General features: G+C 55.7%; 11 protein-coding genes across 11 annotated transcripts; 5 read left to right on the forward strand and 6 right to left on the reverse strand.

Moving 5' to 3' along the window:
- Positions 1-130: 130 nt before the first annotated feature.
- On the forward strand, positions 131-1470 carry V1518DRAFT_414116 (P-loop containing nucleoside triphosphate hydrolase protein). Its single transcript, XM_066903478.1, has one exon. The coding sequence runs from the start codon at positions 200-202 to the stop codon at positions 1382-1384; it is 1185 nt and encodes a 394-aa protein (XP_066760938.1). The 5' UTR covers positions 131-199; the 3' UTR covers positions 1385-1470.
- V1518DRAFT_414117 (concanavalin A-like lectin/glucanase domain-containing protein) lies at positions 1381-3158 on the reverse strand. Its single transcript, XM_066903479.1, has 2 exons — positions 2604-3158; positions 1381-2551 (listed from the first exon to the last, which is right to left on the reverse strand). Exons 1-2 carry the CDS (start codon positions 3056-3058, stop codon positions 1543-1545), a joined length of 1464 nt encoding a protein of 487 aa, XP_066760939.1. The 5' UTR covers positions 3059-3158; the 3' UTR covers positions 1381-1542.
- A 127-nt stretch (positions 3159-3285) lies between these two features.
- Positions 3286-3754, forward strand: V1518DRAFT_426439 (mediator complex, subunit Med21; the record flags this gene model as incomplete). Its single annotated transcript, XM_066905986.1, has 2 exons — positions 3286-3421; positions 3477-3754. 2 exons carry the CDS (start codon positions 3286-3288, stop codon positions 3752-3754), a joined length of 414 nt encoding a protein of 137 aa, XP_066760940.1.
- A 1-nt stretch (position 3755) lies between these two features.
- Positions 3756-4733, reverse strand: V1518DRAFT_414121 (ERG2/sigma1 receptor-like protein). Its single transcript, XM_066903480.1, has 5 exons — positions 4546-4733; positions 4356-4496; positions 4146-4307; positions 4000-4093; positions 3756-3946 (listed from the first exon to the last, which is right to left on the reverse strand). The coding sequence occupies exons 1-5, from the start codon at positions 4669-4671 to the stop codon at positions 3813-3815; spliced, it is 657 nt and encodes a 218-aa protein (XP_066760941.1). The 5' UTR covers positions 4672-4733; the 3' UTR covers positions 3756-3812.
- Positions 4734-4857: 124 nt separating this feature from the next.
- On the forward strand, positions 4858-6729 carry V1518DRAFT_215996 (uncharacterized protein). The gene is made up of 4 exons (XM_066900932.1): positions 4858-4926; positions 5013-6165; positions 6223-6643; positions 6703-6729. The coding sequence occupies exons 2-3, from the start codon at positions 5061-5063 to the stop codon at positions 6405-6407; spliced, it is 1290 nt and encodes a 429-aa protein (XP_066760942.1). The 5' UTR covers positions 4858-4926; positions 5013-5060; the 3' UTR covers positions 6408-6643; positions 6703-6729.
- V1518DRAFT_216029 (uncharacterized protein) lies at positions 6236-8028 on the forward strand. The gene has a single exon (XM_066900933.1). The coding sequence runs from the start codon at positions 6474-6476 to the stop codon at positions 7899-7901; it is 1428 nt and encodes a 475-aa protein (XP_066760943.1). The 5' UTR covers positions 6236-6473; the 3' UTR covers positions 7902-8028.
- V1518DRAFT_414125 (uncharacterized protein) lies at positions 8027-9816 on the reverse strand. The gene has a single exon (XM_066903481.1). The coding sequence runs from the start codon at positions 9662-9664 to the stop codon at positions 8156-8158; it is 1509 nt and encodes a 502-aa protein (XP_066760944.1). The 5' UTR covers positions 9665-9816; the 3' UTR covers positions 8027-8155.
- V1518DRAFT_414126 (uncharacterized protein) lies at positions 9655-10972 on the forward strand. The gene has a single exon (XM_066903482.1). It carries the CDS (start codon positions 9723-9725, stop codon positions 10911-10913), a length of 1191 nt encoding a protein of 396 aa, XP_066760945.1. The 5' UTR covers positions 9655-9722; the 3' UTR covers positions 10914-10972.
- V1518DRAFT_414128 (uncharacterized protein) lies at positions 10591-12482 on the reverse strand. Its single transcript, XM_066903483.1, has 2 exons — positions 12042-12482; positions 10591-11982 (listed from the first exon to the last, which is right to left on the reverse strand). Exons 1-2 carry the CDS (start codon positions 12137-12139, stop codon positions 10977-10979), a joined length of 1104 nt encoding a protein of 367 aa, XP_066760946.1. The 5' UTR covers positions 12140-12482; the 3' UTR covers positions 10591-10976.
- Positions 12483-13516: 1034 nt separating this feature from the next.
- Positions 13517-17100, reverse strand: V1518DRAFT_414131 (nucleoporin subcomplex protein binding to Pom34-domain-containing protein). The gene is made up of 2 exons (XM_066903484.1): positions 14412-17100; positions 13517-14360 (listed from the first exon to the last, which is right to left on the reverse strand). The coding sequence occupies exons 1-2, from the start codon at positions 16920-16922 to the stop codon at positions 13638-13640; spliced, it is 3234 nt and encodes a 1077-aa protein (XP_066760947.1). The 5' UTR covers positions 16923-17100; the 3' UTR covers positions 13517-13637.
- A 115-nt stretch (positions 17101-17215) lies between these two features.
- Positions 17216-20595, reverse strand: V1518DRAFT_414134 (fungal-specific transcription factor domain-containing protein). Its single transcript, XM_066903485.1, has 6 exons — positions 20074-20595; positions 20009-20022; positions 19882-19956; positions 19720-19831; positions 18439-19671; positions 17216-18369 (listed from the first exon to the last, which is right to left on the reverse strand). The coding sequence occupies exons 1-6, from the start codon at positions 20479-20481 to the stop codon at positions 17410-17412; spliced, it is 2802 nt and encodes a 933-aa protein (XP_066760948.1). The 5' UTR covers positions 20482-20595; the 3' UTR covers positions 17216-17409.
- Between the last annotated feature and the right edge of the window lie 190 nt (positions 20596-20785).

Genomic DNA, 20785 nt, shown 5'->3' on the forward strand with positions numbered 1-20785 from the left:
CGGTCAAGCACTGCACAATGCTACAAATACAATAGGAAGCTGCAGTCACCGTAGAATCTAGTTACGTGTGCTGTGCAATGTACAGAGTGTAGATAGTCCTGGCAGAGTGTTGTGTGCACTAATCTCGACGCGTCTTCACCGCTTTCACTTCCACTCTCCATCACCACCCCCCACACTCCCCCCCTTCTCCTCGCCCACCATGGACTCCTTCGTCAAATCAACCGGAGGCTCCTCACAGCGCCGCAAGGCCACCATCACAACCCCCGCCGCCAGCGTGCCTTGGGTCGAAAAGTACCGCCCGGACACCCTCGCCGATGTGACGTCGCAAGACCATGCTGTCGCCATCCTCTCGCGCACACTCACCTCCCGTCGCGGTGCCGCCAATCTGCCACACATGCTATTTTATGGACCTCCTGGCACAGGCAAAACATCCACCGTGCTAGCTCTCGCACGGCAGTTATTCGGCCCCGAACTTATGCGCTCGCGAGTTCTCGAGCTCAACGCGTCTGACGAGCGGGGCATCACGATCGTGCGCGAGAAAATCAAGAATTTCGCCCGCGTCACGGTCTCTAACGTTCCCGCATCCGCCCGTGCGGCAGGATACCCGTGTCCGCCGTACAAACTCGTCATCCTCGACGAGGCCGACAGCATGACGCAGGACGCGCAGGCCGCGCTCCGGCGCACAATGGAGACGTACTCGCGCATCACGCGGTTCTGCTTGATCTGCAATTACGTCACACGCATCATTGATCCGCTTGCGTCGCGGTGTTCAAAGTTCAGGTTCAGGCCGCTCGCGTCGAAGGACGCGACGGCACGGTTGGCGGATATTTGCACGAGCGAACGTGTCGCGTACGAGGATGGCGTGTTGGACGCGATTTTGACCGCCGCGGACGGCGATCTGAGAAAGGCGGTTACATTACTTCAGTCCGCCGCGAAGCTACATGGTGGTGCTGCGGCTGCGGGTACTGCTGCTGTGACTGCTTCGAGCGATGACGAGGCGGTGGACGCGTTTCCTCCACCACCTCCCACAATCTCCCTCGCCAGCATCCAGGAAATCTCCGGACGCGTGCCGGACACCGTCATCCACTCCCTCCTCGCAGCTGCCTCTTCCTCTTTCGCACTCGACACCGACCTCCCAACTTCTACCGACAAATTCGCCCATCTCCAGGCCACCGTTGAAGACGTGATCCTCGACGGCTGGAGTGCGACCCAGATTCTGCTCCAAGTCCACGACTCCCTGGTCTTTGCGGACGCACCATCTCCTGCGCAAAAGAACCAGATCGTCGCCGCCGTCTCTGAGATAGACAAGCGCCTGCTCGACGGGGCCAGCGAGCACCTCTCCATCCTCGACCTCATCGTCCGCATCTCCACCATCCTCACTTAGAATCGTCGATCTGTCACATTATACAATGTTTTCTCTGTCTACCCACCTTCGCATACACAAAAGGTCATTACCGCGCACTAGAAACCCATGTCCCTGTGGAACTCCAAGTTGAAAATGGCGTACTCAAAAACACAATCAAACAAAATGCCTGCATCCTACTACAAAATAAAGAAAAACCCTGCAACAATAGCCATCACTGATAGTCCAAACGACGACGCCGACGATCCTGCAATGGCACCGTTCGCGGTTGTGCTCGTTGCACCAGTGTCCTGCACAAAGCCAGTTGCAGTGGAAGTTGCACTCGTTGTGGAACCGGTGCCAGATGACGACTTCGTTGAACTGCCCGACGTTGTCGAGGCTGCGCTCGTGGATGCGGCGCTGCCCGATGAAGCGGCTGAGCTCGAGGTGGCGGTCGAGTCCACAGACACCACCGAGACATCAGCAATGCTGGCTGACGACGACGCGACGGATGACGACACGCCAGACGATGACATGACGGTGCTCGACTGCGAAATCTCACTCACATCTACGATGCTCGCGCTGGATGACGCGGTCGTAGAACTCGCAGCCGATGAGCTCACTGCCGAACTCGATGAGCCCGCGTCCATATCAGTGCCGGTAGCATCAGATGACGCGAGAATGGTAGTGTCGTTGGTAATGATGACTGACTCCTGCGTGCCATTTCGGTTGATGTACCGGTACGAGGTACCGGTCTGGTTCGCAAACGAGGGTGGCGAGTAACACACAATATCGACCTCCTTGATAAGTGCATAGTCGTAGCCATACTCCTGGATATCCTCGCTATCCCAGTCAATCTCACCACCGGCCCACTCGATGGTACCGGGCGCGTTGCTAGACAGACCTCCGGGCCAGATGGACAGCTCAACGCGGGAGGGCGTCTGTGGATACGAGTACTCACCGCTGGTCGAGTTGTATGTGTCGGCTTTGTATAGCACACGGCCCACCTGACCGTCCACGTACCATGTCAGACTCTCCTCGGTCCAGTTGACCGCGTAAGTATGCCAGTTCGAGTACGTGTCAGTCAGTGACACGTTCACGGCGTTGGTCCAATCAAGAATGCCCTGGTAATAGTAGTTTGTCTGCACATCTTCAAGATCGGCGCCGACAAACTCGTTGTCGATCTCGTCCTCGACGTCGGAGTAGAGACTGCGCGCGTTAGATTTTTTTCGCGACAGTGACAGAACGAGACGCGACTTACATGAACGCAGAGACGACACCGGCACCACGTGAACTCTTCATCGTGACAGTGACGTTGCCGTACCACATGTAACGGGAGGTGTAGACGACTGTGCCGGTGGTCTGGTTGGGCATGGTCACGAGTAGGTTGTCGGACGCGGAGAGGGGGTATCCGGTGTAGACGAACGGGGTCGCGGACGCGTTGCCGAGATAGACGGTGTTCTCCTGGAGCTGACTGAGGTCCTCGAAGGTGTATGTCCCGCTCTCACAGATAGGCTGGGGAGCGCAGGAGTCGACCTCGTAGGAGAACCGGGGATCGCAGCCGCCGAGACAATACGAACCGGTACCACATTCGCCATACTGCGAGCAGCATGGTGTCTCCTCGGGACACAGGTTGTCAGCGTCGCAGGTGATAGTATCGGCAACGACGCGTGCCGCGAAGACGAGGAAAAGAGTGGAGAGGAGGGCGGAGCGCATGGCGGAGAAGTGACGGTGCTGGTGAGGAGGAAAAAGTGGAGAGGGAAACCCACGACTTTTAACGCGAGAAATACGGTCTACCCGAAACGGCAGCGCGTCAACAAGCCGCGTAATTATAGCAAGGCTTGGCCAGATCAGGCTAGCGTTACAACCCCCTGGCTGAGCACGTGACTGGAGTCGACTCCTCCCGCCATCTTGACGACAGCTATTTCTGGCAGTTCTCCACCATGGCCGACCGGCTCACGCAGCTGCAGAACTCGGTCGACCAGCTTGCGGTCCAGTTCTACTCTGCACTGCACTACCTCGACACTCATCACGACTTTGTACCGCTTCAGGACGAGCCCAAGGTGGTCGATGCACAAGGTTCGCCGGGTCCGCAGCGGTGCTGTTCATCACTATTGCTAACTGATAATGCCAGTGGCTACTCCTGACGACCCCGCCGTGTTCAAAGCAGCCCAGGCAGAGCTTGCGCGCGACATTCTTCTTAAAGCGCGCCAGATCGACCTGCTCATAGCATCGCTCCCCGGTGCGGACGTCTCGGAGGAGAACCAGCTCGCTCGCGTGCGGCAGCTGGAGCAGGATCTCGAGGACGCTGAGACCGAACGACAAAACTGGCTTGCACGGAGGAAAGAGCTGCTTGCAAAGTGCGACAGCGTCATTCTCTTGCTCGCGCAGCGCAAGAATGAGATTGAGTAGACACATATCTACATGACTCTATATTCATCTACTATACATGCCACGCACTGCCGCGTCACTAGAACTTGCCACGGAGCGCGCTCTCGCCCATCGCCTTGGCGGTGAAATACGCTGTCCGGATGAACGTTCCAAAGTCGAGCGTCGAGAAGACGATGTCTGCGAGGCCGAAGGGTAGCATGCCGGGGATCCAACCTAGAACGTCAGTACTACGCACTCGCCTTGCTAGTGAATGCAGTATTACATACCTTGCGCAAGTTCGAGCGCCCATGTCGTGGACGGCATGGAGTACTGCTTGGCGTAGCCGCGGTGGAGCCAATGCATGTCGCCGGGGCGGTAAATCTATACTATTAGAGTCTCTCTTGATGCCGCTATGCTATCGCAGGATGCTCACCTCCGGCTCTGGATTTCCCAGGGCGTGTGCGCGCTGCTCACCCTCGAGAATGAAAAAGTAGTCGTTCGACGGGTGCACGCCGGTGTGGCCTTCGGTGCCAATAGCGGTGCCAAAGAAAATCAAGTACTCCGACAGGGATGCGTGCTGGATGAACATGGCGCCCTAGAACGCGTCAGTATCTGAATATAGGAAGCATAGAAGGTGGCCTACCATGGCGTTGCCAGCGTTGTTGAACATCCAGTCGTCGTTGTTGAACTCGTTGACATTATCGCCGTAAACCTCCCGCAGTCGTTTGTTGATGTCAACAAACAGCGCAGTCGTGTTGCCGCTCGGTACTGTGGCCAAGGCGTCCTGAGAATATCAGCTTACTATTCAGAGGCTGTCATACAGGCGCGCATACATTGACTATCTGCTGAAGGGTATTGGGGTCGAAGATGTAGAGTGTGGGCAGCACGTATTTGTCCACATACGAGTACAGCACGACCAGCAGTGCCAGCACGACCGAAAATTTGAACCAAGCGACCATTTCTGTGCTCGTGAGGACTGTGATAGCGACGGAGTGGAACGCAGGGCGGTTACCATATAAACACGCGAGTTCGACCGCCCCGGGAGCTCGGGGCAGCGACCCGGGCCCGCCTCGTACTCGGTCCGAGCACAGCCGTGCGGCGTGCCGCTGTTGACATCGCGCACTTGGCGTCCCGAGAATGCCACTCATTCACCGCTACCTCGGGTTCCATCTTCAGCCGAAACGTTGCGACGCTGCCGAGGAAATCACCGCGCAGTGAGTACACCTCGCCATTAACACCACGCGGAAGTGCCAAAAGGAACGTGTTGCTGATTGTGCTGCACCCGACGACGACACGACAGGTCAATGGAAGCGCCGCCAGAGCCAGAGTCACCACAGCTTCCATAGCAATGATCTCCCTGCGTAAACTTGTCCGTCCCGTGCTGGCACTTCTTGTGCTTGCGGCACTGGGCCTAAACGCGTACACCGCGCTCTATCCGTCTCTCTCAGAGCCTCTGTGCTCGTGGCCTTCAGGGGCACGCGACAGCGATCCCGTACCATCACCAAACGACCTCACCTTCCTCCTTTTCGCAGACCCGCAGATACGCGGCACCGGCCCAAATACCTCGTACCGCACAAAGCTCGACATATTTGGCAACGACTACTTCCTTGGCTACCTCTACACGACTCTAGTGCGGCGCCTGCGCCCGACCAACATCGTTGTGCTCGGCGACCTCTTTTCCAGCCAATGGATCTCGGACGGGGAGTTCGAGAACCGCACGAAGCGGTACGCGTCGCGCATCTTCACGTCGCGCGCTCTGGAGCGGAACGGCGGCGGCGAGCTGTGGAATGTGTCTGGCAACCACGACATCGGCTACGCGCACGACGTCACGACAGCCCGCGTCTCGAGATTCCGCAAGAACTTTGGCGCGCTGAACTTTGCCGTGTATGGCCAAGGTTTCCGTGCGATTGTATTCAATTCCATGGTCGTCGACAGTGAGGACGTTCGGCAGGCGCGCGATACTAGAGAGTTCCTGCAGGAACAGATGGACGTCGAGTTTAGCGGCTCGACGTTCATATTCACACACGTGCCCCTGTACAAAGACGCCGGTGTGTGTATTGATTCGCCGTACTTCAGCTATTACGATGCCGACAAGACGCAGATTCGCGAGCAGAACATGCTGTCGCGGGAGACCTCGACGTGGATTCTGTCTGGTTTCTTCGGTGCGTTGGGCACGAGCGGCGTGGTTGTCAATGGCCATGACCACGAAGGGTGTCTCGTTGAGCATGTGAGGGAGGGGAGGCAGAGCGGGGATGATGGAGCCGTGTGGCGCGCGCGTGGCATCGCTGCCGGCAAGACAGAGTACTCCTGCTCGCGGCGCCTCGACGTCGCCGCGCGTGTCGCTGACCACATCGCCGGCGCCGGCGTGCTCGAGATCACCGTGCGCAGCATGATGGGCCAGTACGGCGGCAACGCGGGCCTGCTCAGCGTGGCATGGGACGAGAAGCTGGAGGGTACGTTGATCGGTTCCCGCTCGCACGTTCCCTAAACTAACGCCTGACTCGTGGCAGGGTACTCGCGCGTCGTGTTCACGCTCTGCACGTTCGGACCGCAGCACACCTGGTGGGCCGCGCGCGTCGCTGCGATCGTCGCGCTCGCAGCGGTGACGTTGTACTCGGCCGCCGTGTCCACGGTTAGCTCCGTCCAGCGGCAGCGCGCGATCAACAACCAGCAACGGCAACGGCAGCGGCGATGAGTGTCGCGCCAGTCGAGGGTGCGACAATCGCGCCGCACAGCCTGCGGCGGTGACGTCACTACCTCAATGCAGCGTGGCGCAGGTGGCTGCGCACTCTGCGCCGCACACCACCGCCATATGTGGCTTATCTATATTTGCATTGCTCTGCGCAAATGTTCGCATCTCCATCACCTCAGCACACTCAGAGGCATGCCCAACCACAGACCACCGCCGCTTTTCGCACCCGCGGCCGTCTCGCCCGGCGCGGCCGGCAGCGCACCGATATCCTTGCCCCTGCCGCCGCCGTCGCCGCTGCTCCGGCTGCTCTCGTTCATTCGCCGGTTTCCCTCCCAGGCGGCGGGGAACAGCGGCACCTGTTCGAACACTGGCTCTGCGAGAGACGAGTTCGACCATATCGCGGCAGGAGTCATTGTCGGAACGCGCTCATATGACTGGGGTTCCTCCGTGAGCACCGCCGCGCCGTCGCTGCACAGTGCATCGGTTCCTGTCACCCCAACAAACACCACGGTGACGGGTTTGACGAATCTGACGACCACCACATCTGCCCGTCGGTCCACCGGTAGAAGCAGCACCACAGATTCTGCCATGCCAATCGATACCAATCATTCCTCCCGCAGAATATCACAACCTCATACCCGCGATACTATCCGCCGCATAAAGCGCATATCGAAATCTGTTCTCCGCCGCAAACCTCTGCCACCACTTCCAACCCTGCGACGCAGCACGTCAGTAACTGTACTCTCATCAGTCTCGCTTGACAATGCACGTGCAGTGCGCAGGATGTCTGCTACTACGAGCAGCTCGGTCGATGGGCTTGGCATTTCAGTTGACACCACCGTTCCCCACCGGCGACCGACGCATCGTCGGTTTTCGTTCGATTCAAGCTCCGACGGCGCGAGCGTGCGCAGCAGTATATGCAGCAGCCTACACCCGTCACAACCTGAATCATTACTCTTCAATGCCGCAACACCAGCAGCCGCGTCACGCGAAAGCGTACCCATCTTGCCGCCAGCCGCTCCTAACGACGCGCCACTGGACCTTGCGCTCCCGTTCTCCCCTCCATCCGCACTCTACTCTGCCGCCGACCTCGCCGAGTTCGCAGCCTTTGATTTTGGCGACGACATGCAGGATCTTGCTGCGGCGCAGTGCAACATTGGCGGCGTCGCCGGCATCTCTGATGGCACGTACGACAGTTTACTCGACGAAGTTAACGCTTGCGCAGACGACGCCTATTACGACGACGAGGAGGCAGATTACGATGAAGATTACTACGATGAAGATGCCCACACCGCGTCATCGACACCGTCACATAGCACGCCATCCTCCCCTCGAGACCGCGAGGTGGTCGCCTATATGCGCGATGGAAGTGGCGGGTGGGTTGTCGAGCACCGCGTGCGCAAGGGCGGATGGGGCAATCCCGCGTTGGACATGGCCGACGTCGAGGTGGAGGAAGAACTTATCGGCACCGAGGTTGTTGCCCGCCGTGCTATTTGAGTTGATTAGGGAATTTGTGATTATTTGGGTGCATCTGTGGGAAGTTCGCGTATCTCCTCGCCGGGCTGACTGGCGCTTTGTTCTGCATCTCTTGCGTGTCTTTTGTGGGCGGCACGTCGTAAATGTGTACTTTTAATCAAATCATTGCCAAGGGACTATGGTACATACAGACACGATAAACACGGACACATTACAAAAATTATACCTGATCGCCGACCTCTGTACTCCTAACCTTCCCACGCACTGCAAGCTACCTAATTCCGGCTCTTTGATTTCTTACCGTACTTGATCGCGCACTCGTTGCAGAACCACTGGCCCTTTGGCGGCGCGCTCAGGCCGACGCACGGCAGGTGGAACCATTCGCGCTTGCAGTCCGGCGCATCGCAAGCAACCATTTCGCCGAATGACACCTGTTGGCAGTAGCAGTACACCGGCTCGCTGTCGGTGTCGTTGTAGCCAGCGTTGTGGGGTGAAAGCTCCTCGACGGGGAGGGGTACCACGGTACCCGCAAGAGCGGTGGTCGCGGAGCCGGCGCCGTGTGTCGAGTTGTGTGGTCGCCGGACGGAATTGCGTGCGGACGAAGAGTTGCTGTTGCCGCTGCGGGACGCACCGGAGTTGTTGGAGTTCCCGCCGCCATTGCCGCTACCGCCATTGCGCCGCGACTGTCCACTTGGAGTGCCAGCACGAACAGACGGAGAGGGAACGCGGCCGAAATCTCCGGGCGCGGCCATGCTGCCCACGCCGCTGCTCTTCGCATCCGCGCCGTTCAGGGATCCGGAGACGGTGCCCGGCGCGCCAGAGAAGGAGTTCAATGGCGCTGAGGACGGTGTTCCGGATACGGACGAAGTGCCGTTGCCGTTCACGCTACCATTGACACCGCCGGTGGCAGTGCTGCTACCGTTGTTGGCCTTCCGCCGCTTGGACGGGGGCTGCTGCTGTTGGTCGGCATCGCCTTTGATTGCGTCGACACCGTGTTTCACGCCGTTCGACCCACCGGTGTGGAGGCTTCCATTAGCAGACACGCTGCTCCGCTTCTTCGATCCAGATACGCCGGTCGCAACGTCCATGTCACCGTCCGCGTGTTGTTGTTGTGCCGCCGCGGCGGCGGCGGCCTTTTTGGCCACGATGGCTTCGCGCCGGCTCTCGCTGCGGGTGCTTGCCTGAGAGGGCTGCTTAGCCTCGTCGTTCCTGCCGCCATCACCAATCAGCGCCGGGTGATTCGCAGGGCCAAAGATAACCGACTCAGGAATCTCGCTGGGAATGACGGAATTGCCGACCACAGTCGTGCGGGAGATGCGGTCAAAGTCCTCGTCAAGGCGCTCCATGTGACGCGCAACAGCTTCGCTCGCACTGCCGGCGACGTGGATCTTCTCTTCAAAGCATGGCAGCAGCTCCGCGATTACGCGCTGCACTTCCGCCAACAGCGGCACGCGTGCGGGGTCGCTCACGTCCATGGCAAGAAACTGCGGAATGAGCGTTGCCAGCAGCGACGTCGAGGTCGTGCACTTGGCCTCGACCTCGCGCAGTAGAGTAAAATGGCGGATCACCTCAAGCGGGAACGCTTCAAGAAAGTCTGAGAGATCATTGAGGCCCGGGTAGAGATCCACGGGCTGTTGGGGGACGCCGTGGTACGCCCCGCGGTGATGGTGCCCGCCGGCAGAGCCTTCGCTGTTGCCGGTCGTGGGGTCGCGGCGACGAAGCGCCGACTTTGTCGCGATGCGCGCGGACTTCTGGCGCGGCGCGGAGACGGACGGCGTGGACATTGGGGGGCTGAAGACTGGAAGGAGGGGCGGCGACGAGGAGAAAGAAGCGGTGAGGACGATGAAGACCGGCCTGCTGCGCCGCACACGCCTGCCTGCTCAATCTAGCAATCCGACGCCATCGCCACCGCGTCTGCCTTGGCCTCGTTTCCCAGTCTACTACTCAGTTTCTGGTCCTCAGATGGCCGCCGATGCGGCGAGCGTGCCGTTACCTTCCGCCCGTTTGCTTTGCGAGCTCTGTCGCGAGCGCAAGCCTGCGCTGCGACGGCCAAAGACCGGCCAAAAAGTCTGCCAGCTCTGCTTCTTCCACGTCTTCGAGGAGGAGATCGCGAACACTGTCGCTGACGCGAAGCTCTTCCGACCAGGCGAGCATGTAGCGATTGGTGCTTCCGGCGGAAAAGACTCGACTGTGCTTGCGCACGTCATGAGCACGCTCAACAAGCGCCACGGCTGGGGTGTAGCGTTCACGCTGCTCTCCATTGATGAGGGCATCTCCGGCTACCGCGACGACTCGCTCGAGACCGTCAAGCGCAACGCAGTACAATATGACCTGCCCCTCAAGATCGTGCCCTACGCGGACCTCTACGACGGCTGGACTATGGACGCAGTAGTTGCTCAAATAGGCAAGCGCAACAACTGCACATACTGTGGCGTGTTCCGCCGACAAGCGCTCGACCGTGGCGCGCAGATGCTCGGTATCACGCATGTCGTCACCGGCCATAATGCCGACGACCTCGCGGAGACGGTGCTCATGAACATCCTCCGCGGCGACACAAGCAGGCTCGACCGCTGCACCGAGATCGTCACGCAGTCTGCCGACTCCCCCGTCAAGCGCTCAAAGCCGCTCAAGTATGCCTACGAAAAGGAAATCGTGCTCTATGCGCACTACAAGAAACTCGATTACTTCTCGACAGAGTGTATATACTCCCCCGAAGCCTTCCGCGGAACTGCGCGCGCTCTCATCAAGAACCTTGAAACAGTCCGGCCAAGCGCCATCATCGACATCATCCACTCCGGCGAATCATTCTCACTCCTCCGCGGCACCGGCAAGAGCCGCGCTCGCGAGACAAAGGCTGGTAGCTGCGAACGCTGCGGGTACATATCCTCAAATAAGTTTTGCAAGGCGTGCGTACTCCTCGAGGGTCTTAACGCCGGAAGACCAGCAGTACAAATACAGGAGCACCCTCTACCACCGGCCGACAAGCGGGAGTCTGCCGCTTTCCGCAGACAACTAGAGCATTTGTCTTTTTAACCGGTCATGTAAATATACAGTATGCAATTACCGTCAATACAAAAGTTTGGTTTATCTATCTCTCTATCGCGGGATGACAACCTTGAACTTTGTCTGCGCTTCTTTCGACAGCTTGTCTAGTTCCGCCAGAAACGCAAGGCCGTACTTTTTGTCCTCATCGCTGTCTGCGGGTATCGCCTTCACTAGCTCTCTTCCCCATGCATCTGTGGCAGAGCCGTAGTCGAACCCGACAGTCCTTTCCGCCTCCGGCATCGCATTCAGTGCAGCCCACACCGGCGCGTTTGCACCCTTGTAGGACGTAATAACATGCCACGGACTGCCGAGCAACCGTGCAATATAAAACAGCGCCAGCATGCCAAACGTGGTAAACCAGTTGAGAAACTCGGCGAAAATCGCAGTCTGGCAGATGCCGGGGTGTGTCAGGTATATAAGTACTCCTTCCTGCTCCTCCCAACTCTTCGCCAGAGCGGCGTGCAGGATTTCGAGCTGGCGCTTCGAATCCACGTACGAGTTCTTGGTCTTGACGAGTTGCAGATCGTCGGCGTTGAACGGGTCAGCTGCTTGCGTCTCAATTGACGACACCAGAATCACACGGCCGCCATTGCGCAGCGCGGGGAGAAGTTCCTGCATGAGCACGTAGTTTGCAAGCACGTTGATCTGGAACACCCACCCGTATCCGTCCGACGACATGCGTCCAACACGTTCCTTTTTGAACCGAGGATAGGTCACCGCGTCACGAGGGTCCCGGAGCACATGCAGCGTCGCAGCGATCCAATCCACGCCAATGAAGTCACCTCCACCGGCGTTCAGGAAGAGATAATCAATATGGCTGTACCGCTCAAGTAATTGTCCCGCAGCTTCGTACACTGACGACAATGAGCCTAGATCAAGCAGAACGTAGTCGAAACTCAGCAATGCGTCGTCGCGTCCGTGCTTAGCACTGTACTGCCGTAGGAGTGTGATGGTGTCTACTGCCTTGCGCAAGTGCCGTGCCGAAATGACGAGAACAAGCGGCACGCTCGCGGGAATGGAGTCAAGAAGGCGACACGCAATGCCTAAGCCAAGACCGCTGCAATTGCATCAGTACATTCATCGCACAAGGTTCTCATCATGTGCTCTGGCTCATACCCGTTGGCGCCCGTAATGAGTGCAACTTTCCGCTCCATGGAGGAAAGCGGCACGACCGGCGGCATTTCGTTCACCGAAGATGCAGACGAAGCAGGCATTTCTCTGCACGTTTCAGCTCTCGAGCCGGGTTAGACGCGCAAAGCGATGCAACGCAATGACGATGCCGTTGGCGTTGTGGTTGCGTACGGGTCCTTTTCAACAACCCAGATGCGGAGAGTGCACCGAGTCCACACCTCGTGTTCGGGTTGTCTCGTAGCGCAGTGTTCGGCCAACCGCTACCGCTGACAGCCGCAACAATCCCGGATCACAGCACGAGAGCCAAGCTTAACGCGATATCTTTCCGCTGAACCGTCTACAGCACATAGAATCAGCAGAGACGCCGTCACATGCGCCGATGAGGAGAACTTCCACGAAGTAAGGTATGGATAAGGGCCTTGTACCATCACAAAAGGTATGCGTTACCATCGTCGTAGCTCCATGTCGATAAACACGGCAGTGTTCTAACGTGTCCATATTTGATATTCTATTCTCTCTTCCCCACGCCACGATTCTCGCGTTCCTGAAACTCATTTTCATGACCATCACGTTCAATCTCCTTGCATTGCAGCGTCTGTGGCTTCTGTGGCATTACAGCGCCTCTGCGGCGCAATGCGGATCATGCTCGCGGTGATGGCTCGTTTCCACTGGTAACCGCTTTACGAGACGATCATGCGGTCTGGGTTTAAGGCTTGATTTCTTCTTTCTTTTTTTGTTGTTCTGATGCCTTGGCTAGTCGTCTCTATTGTCCTTCTGCTTCTCCCCGCAAGCAACCGGTGCCGCCATCTCCAGCGAGGCTCATAGCTGCGGGCCTACATCACAGAGCAATTCTCATTATCTGTGAAGCTGCTTTAACCTGTTCATCTTCTACCAGTTTGTGCCCTGTTTATAATATGTGTGACAATCAATTGATGAAAGTCACTAGCGCCATTAATGTGCTGTATGTCAAAGATCAGTTTTCTCGATTTAGAGACCTCTAATATGGGGCAGTCTTTTGGGCAGGAAAGCTCGCTCCGTGTACATGTCCCAACCGAGAAGGACATAGACTTGTACTTTCGTACAAGCGCAGATAAGTTAGAAGATGATGATCATATCAGTCAAAGCATGTTTGACGGAGACTGTTTTCAATCTTCCTTAGTGACGAAGATCCTTTCGCTGAGATTTAATCTCATCATGACCCGGAGCTTGGCACTCCCCAGTCATGTGTGGTGCCACCAGTGTTTACAGTTAGCTCGGGGTATCATGACCTCTGAGGATTCTCCAGAGAAGGTCTTCCTTGAAGATATCACACTTTTGAAGAATCATTCACGCTCTGTCAAGTGCGAAAGCATCTTGCCAGTGCTTTCTGACAAGAAGTAGCTGAATCCGAGATGGCCTGTCTGACCCGTAACACGTCGTCCTTAATTGAAGACTGGATAAACACATGGTGGATTTATTACATGTGATTACATCCCTGCTGATGAGTATAACTACTTTATGCTGTATTTATCTTACAAAACGATCCACAGAATCAAACATATAGTTTCATAAATACACAAGATTGCTCTCGTCAAACCAATGCTACCTCGTAACATTATCCACATTCAAGCAATTTCGCAGCAAGCAAGTGACTAGCATCATGTCCTCTCCAACATCAGTCAAGTGCTTCTGCTTCCCATCACCAGCCGTGACAGCTGCAGCAGCACCCAACTGTTGTTCCCTGAAAGCATCAAGTGCATCCGGTCCCAAGAGCATGAATGAGCGTGTAACAATGTGCTCCAGAATGCCTGTAATAATCTGCTGTAGCTCCTCATCGTCCTGCGAGCTCCGTCTGCTACTGACAGTACTGCTGCCAACGCCCTTGAGCGCGCGTGTGGCAATAATCAGGATCCGCAGGAGTGGTCTATACATCTCCACCTTTCGCTCACTGAGTGCTTGCTGGAAGTTCATATCAGCAGAGCCAATAAAGCGGTATGCGAGCTTCAGGATCGCACGGTAGTCCACAGCGAGTAGCGACATCGATTGCCACTTCTTGCCAATCGAAATAGAAGCAGCAAGAGGAGGCGCTGCAGCGGCGGTTGTTGTTGTTGCTGTTGATGATAAGGAGAGCTTGTGAATGATGGTGAACGCCAGCTGAGACCGGTTGTTGACAATGGGTATAAATAGCGGTGCCATGATGCCTTCCTCGATGTTAATTTGGAGACATTGCCGTGCAACCTTTTCTAGATCTGCTTGTAGTGGTTGGTTGCCATCCGAATGCTCCAGCAATGCGACGACGAGGAGCCACCAGGCGTGATATAGATGCTGCAACATGTTAGCTAAATATCTACGTGACTACATCATAGCGATACTCACAGACTGTGCATCAATCAATGAAAGATTGAGGTTTGCCGCGATAATCTCGGTGCGATATCCGTTCATCCAGATCTTGTGCATGCCAAAGATGATGCTCATTACCGTCAAATCGTACAAGTATGCCTGGCCGTACTTGCGACTCGCAATACTGGATTTCTGGAAGCGGACTAACTTCGCCTGTGGCCATTTCTTGTCGAAATTCCGGTGCAGGTTTCCGTGTAATGACGCGCGGTAGCCGTGGATCCGGAACGCGGTCTCCGTAAGCTTCACAATGTTCTTGTTGCTACCACTAATGAAGTGGCTGATGATTTCCTTCGCCTCCAATGAGCCATGGCGCGCTTTGTGGAGATACATCGCGCAGAGCTGAACAACGCAGGAGGAAAGAAGCGCTTGGTTACAAAAGCGCACTATTGTGTTGGACGACTCCATCCCTGTGACCGTGCCGATGGAAACCTGGTCAAAGATCTCAAATATCTTCTTCATGAATGCCTTGTTCTCCCTACCTTCCACCATCACTGCGGCCATCGTATTCCGCGCAAGACTGATGCACTCAAGAATCTGAATTGCAAGCTCAATCGGCAACTCCTCAAAACTCTCGATTTTCTTCTCCAGCAATTCCAAGAATGATGTAGCTGCAGCCTCTGACTTCGTTCCGCAAGTGCCGCTGTCATCATGATTCAGTTCCTTCCCCGTCAGTAGCAACACCGACAGACCCTTTTGATTCGCACACTGAAACACCAGCGATGCAAATTTTGCAATATCGACCTGCGTCTGCAGCAATGGCTCAAGCTCAGCATCGCTCTGGCTCTCGACCGTCATCTTGATGGTCTTGATGAATGAGTTAACGAGCTCGAGCGAGGATTCTGTTCCAAGATACGCGAGCAGCGACGGCTGTTGTTCTTTCGTCCATGGCGCGGCGACTAAAGCATCTAACAATCTCGTGATACGGAGTTGCAACACCGGCTGGTGTGTAAACAAATGCGCGAGTGTCGGCAATAATCTGAACAGCCGCCGCTCCAACTGCGTAGGTAACCGATCTAGGAGTGATCGCATTTTGATAAGCTCTTCTGCAAAGCGCAACGCGAACTCGATCCACTCGCAACCCCGATTGTAGAGATCTGTGTCGCCGTTCAGCACCTTCAAGTCGCTGGATGATCCCTCGATCGAGATTATGATGGTCTGAAGACACCGCAGCCGTCGATCCTCTGAGACAAGAAATCGCTCCAGCACGAATTGCGAAGCCGGAAATAGAACTCCGTTGATTTTATTGGTGCCATTGGACGCCTCGTCGATGCCGTACACAGCTGTTAATAGTCCCGAGAAGAAATCGGCAATGCTGATACCGATGTTCAAGCGGAAATAGATGTTATCGTATTTCCAGTACGGGAAGCTCTCAAACACGTTGATCAAATGCCTCGTTGTCTGTAACATTACGGATTCGCGCACCTTTGGATCAGTCATCGTCGTGAACTTGCCAATAACGGAGTCGCGCAAGAGCATATGCGCAAGGTTGATGAACGACAGTGTAAATCTGTAGTCGCCAGTAATGATCTCGACCGCAGATAGTAGGTCGGCGCTGAGACCCGCCGCACCGTTACACTCGAGTAGTTGCGAGGAGACGACAAACTCCCAAACTTTGTGAGGTAAAAATGGAACCAGTGCCGAGAAGAAATTCATAGCCGCGACACTGACTAAGATGTGCCTTCGTCGCAGGGCTTCTTGCAATATAACGCCAACGACCTCAATGATATAATCCGGCGTATATAGGTTCTCCGAAAGCGCTTCTAGTAGCCTCAGCGCGTCGTCTTGGTCTGCATTCTGCATTGTCTCGGCAATCAATAGCAGCGTCTCCTCAACAATCTCACTTGTAGGAAGAACTTTTGAAGCATGCTCGAGAACCCGTCCAATATACGCCCAGCCATTGTAGCTGTACCGCCACAGCACACAGAAGGCGTTCACCTGGTTCGTGATCAACGTCCCGTGACATCCTTTGGGGATATAGATCCCACCCTCGCCGTCCTCTCTCGGCGCGTAGATGCACATGCTTGAGAGAAGGTAGATGACCTGGGTATCGTCTGTCGAGACATCGTAGTCGGAGAACCCCCGCGGCAGGTTCTGCATGTACGTCGTCATATTCGACAGGATCTCATATGCATCGCATTGCGTCGCGCGGAGTGCTCGCAGAAATGGCACGTACGAGACGGGGAACTTCTTTTGCAACAAAAAAAATTTCTGCTCGGCCTCCTCAACGTGCATTATTGACAAGTCCACATTGTGGTCGTCGTCCCCGCTGGTAAGTGTGCTCTTCTGTGCATCAGGGCTGTCTGCGCCGGTGCTACTCTGGTTCGAATCAATCAGCAGCGATAACGACATCTTCTTGGGCGTCTCGAGAAGACTTGTCTGTCTAGATGCGGATGCTGACTCGGCCGCTCGTGCGCTGCGACGCATCTTCCGCGTGCCATCTTCCTGTTGTGATGATGCTCCCCGGCGCGCTGTGGGTGTGTAGTCCATTGTGCTATTCGGCACCCGTGCGTGAGCTGGCGATGATCTGTGAAGACTCTGCGCTCAACGCCCGCAAAACACGCTTGCTGCAGACTTCGATAAACAGCACCCGACAGTGTAGTAGTATATCAACTGCTCCGTGCGTGAGGATCAGATCGTTAGTAGAGGTGCAGTGCTCTTGAAAAACCTTGCTTGTGTATGTCGAGGCGCATTGAGTAAGGTTTCAACATCGCCAAGCCGCTCATCGCGAAGCTCACAAACATATCTGTTGGATATATCGACTGTTAACTGAGTACGTTTATGTTTGGAGATGCTAATTTTCTAATTTTCTATACAAACGCCTTTGGAAGCACTGATTACATTTACAATATTGCAGATGCCATCTTTCATTGCCAATTTTTTCATATCTTTGCAAAGTCATCATTAGCGCCACTCAGCTATGTTCGCTCTACTGATCATGGTTAATACCCAGAAAATCAATATACCCCTCAAATTTTCACTCGCCAGGAGGGCGAGGTTGCTGATGTTGCGATAGTTGCTGCTGCTGGTCAATATCAATCGGAGTTGGATTGGGCTGGTATGCCTGCGGATGCAGGGGCTGAGCAGGCATGGATGGAGTCAGAAGAGCTTCATCTCGCGCCATCGACGCAGTCGTGGTTATAGGCAGCGACGAAGAGGTCCCATAATATTGAAGATCCATAGGCGATCCGGATTGTAGCGCACGCATTAGGTCCTCCGAGTGTCCAGAAGACGATTGAGCCGAGTTCTGGAGAAGACTTCCGTACGACGATATATCGGACGTCTCCATTTCGTACTGCGGATACATGTTACCGAGCGTAGGGGAATAATAGTAGGCCGCTGGCGACAGCGGCGGTACCGGCGATGGTCCGGTGGTGACGATCTGAGGGGCTATCTGCATAGTGTCCTGCGTCTGTATTGCGTTTGCAGGCATAGTTGTGATCATTGACTGCTGCGATACCTCTTGGCTCAGCGATTGCACATCTTTCGCGGCGCGTGTTGTTTTGTTGAGGAACTTCTGCTTGAAGACCTGCACCGTGTCGAAGCACCGTCGTGCTGCGAGATTTTCCGGGAACTTGGACAGCATGTTTAAGCACTTATCGATGTCCATCAGGATGTCGTGCTCTGTCGGCCACTCCGGCTTGATGTCCATTAAGTATCCCAACACCATAGCGGAGATGGAGCTCATAATGTAGTGGAATATACTCCACCAGGGAAGAACCTTTACCGCCGCGCGCGAGTAGTCTTGTGGATGCATGTTTGGCGGAAAGTCAGGGAATAGCAGCATTGCACTATGACCAGCCTGCATGCATCGGAACGCGCATTGCCGGTTGAAGTCCTTGGAGGCTTGCGACTCGTTGGGAATCTCTACCTTGCACACACACGGGCGGTTGGTCATTCTCACAACGTCGAGGAACTGAAAAGCAAGGACCGTTCGCTGTTGGAGAAGAATCAGACTCTGTTCCTGCTCGCGATTATATAAGACAAGAAGGAAAGCTTCTCTTACCATTCGTGCGAGCGTCGCATCAGTGTCCTCTTCCGGCGCAAATGGGACTGCTTGCATGTTGACGTCGAATATCGGCGTCAAGTTTGCGCGCCAGTTCTCGAGCTGCTTGTTGATGTCCTTCATGATGCCTTGGAGATTCGACCAGCTCGACTTGACAATGTCGGTGGAATACATACGGTCAAGAACTTGTCCGAGGATCTTTGAGAGCTCGATCTCGTGCACAAAGTACTTACTGTTGAGCTTTGTCGCTTGCGAAGGCGGACGGTTGACGTTGATCTGAGGGAGAAACTCCCAGTTTTCCGCGACAGCTGATACGGACGGCAACGCGGTCGACGTCGCGTCATCTCTGATGGCGGTTGGCCGCCCGGACAATGCGCAGATGATGCGCTCGAGAACATAGATTGCGTTCCAGAGACGGACACGGACTTCCTTCTGCGCTTCTGTGAGCTTGGCACGGTTGATGTAGAGATGCAATCCAGCGGCCTGTCCTTGACGTACGGCGAGACCGAGGACGATGTAGGCCTTGTTGAGGTGGTTCGAAGCGAGAAGGAAGAAACTGAGGAGAGCGACGTATTGAATATGCTGAACATCACCGGGAACTAGGAGATCAGGCTTCAAGATCTTTGCCCGCGCGTAGTACTGAATAGGATCAAGCGACTGGTATTCGTGAAATGCTTGCATGTAGAGAGAGGAGATTGCAAGGATGAGGTTGTACAACGCGGCCCATTGCGCATGGGGGTCGTCGAGATAGCCGGTGCAATAGAGACTGTATTGATACCTGAACAAAGGCTCCAGGATAAACGGGAAGGACGGATGTACGGTCTCAAAGTATATGTCGATGAGTTTGTCTGCAACATATCGCGGCGGCACGGAACTAAGGTCCACAGTGTCGATAGACAGGTCAATGTCATCAAGGTTGTACGACGGGTTGTCTATTCCGACCTGCATGATGCCCATGAAGTTGTCATCTTCGCTTTCGTCATCGTCGTTGGAAATGTCAAAGATCTTCTTGATCCAGTCAACGTCGGATGATTTGCCGACATATCCTTCTGGCGCGGAGATGCCGATACTGTTGATATCTTCATTGAGGTGATCAACAGAGCCGGTAGAACCGACTTCTGCAGAAACAGAGTCTTCTCCCGTGACTGTGTCGTAGTCGTCTGCAAGCTGGGCTTGATCGTAGTCACTGGGCCTGCGAGAGACAGACGCGTGAGGTGGCAAACTGCCGGGAATCTGTGACTATTAGAAAAGGAGCCGTTGGAATTCTCGAATTGCACTTACTGATAGGAAAGCATTAACTACAATGTTTCGGTTCGCGTCATCGAGGGAAGGAACCACGGTGCGAATAGCCTGTTCGTACTTTTGGACTTTGTCGCGCAGATTCAATAGTTCTCTGTTGAATTATTAGATTATATCTTGCAGTGGAAGAGAAAGAGAACTTACTCCTTTATGCGGTCGCGCTTGTTGCTTGCGTAGTAGCAGGCGATGCCGAATGCCTGACAGTGGGAACATATGGGCCTGGGAGTCAAGTTAGCGAAATCGGCGACGGAGGTATCTCGGGAGTGCTAACGTTTTGCCACTGCACTACTTGATAGTTAGCAACTGTTAATGCACCTGAAGGCAACTCAGACAAACCTTGGTCTTGCGGATGCGGCAAGGCTCGCACGCGTGAGAGATGCGGCTGCTGGACCGCGAGGAGGACCCTGCAGAGGCAGACTGGCTGGAGCGGGAGCCCGAGGCCACACCGGTGACGGCTGCAGCAGCAGTGACGGCTGCGGCGACGGAGGATGTGCTTGAGGACGAGCCGGAGTTGTCCCCTGGCAGCCGCCTCCGCGGGATGGCCACCCTCCCAGAGTACTGTACGCCCGGTGGGGGCGGTTGTCCCTGCCATGGGGAGAGACTAGAGTTGCCGTGAACGGAGTCGGACGGTTGCTGGGGGGTTTGTTGAGACGACAGGGCTTGTGGCGTGGACTGCTGAGGCACGTTCGAGGGCGAGTCGGACGCGGGGGGGAACGAGGATGAGGAGCGGGAACTATGGGACATGACAGTAGGGGCGGGCGCGCGTCAACCGACTCAGGGCCGAGGGTGTACTTGTCTCCGCAGGATCAGGGCGTGGTATTATATTTCGCGGACTCTAGAAGGTGCTACGGCGGCGAGTCGGTGGGCACTGCCATTCGGGGCTTTGGCGTTGTGAAGCTGCGCCGGCGCGGGTGGAGGCGATGCGCTGACGTCATACCCGCCGTCCCGCCGCAGTGGCGCAGCAGCGCGTGGCGCTGCTGCGGTCCTCCTGTGGCGCCGGAACGCCATCCTGGCAGTATTGCTACGAAGCCGGCGCGACTCGGCCCCG

Source organism: Limtongia smithiae, assembly GCF_038497785.1.
Source record: "Limtongia smithiae strain NRRL Y-17922 unplaced genomic scaffold V1518scaffold_3, whole genome shotgun sequence".
Taxonomy (NCBI): domain Eukaryota; kingdom Fungi; phylum Ascomycota; class Lipomycetes; order Lipomycetales; family Lipomycetaceae; genus Limtongia; species Limtongia smithiae.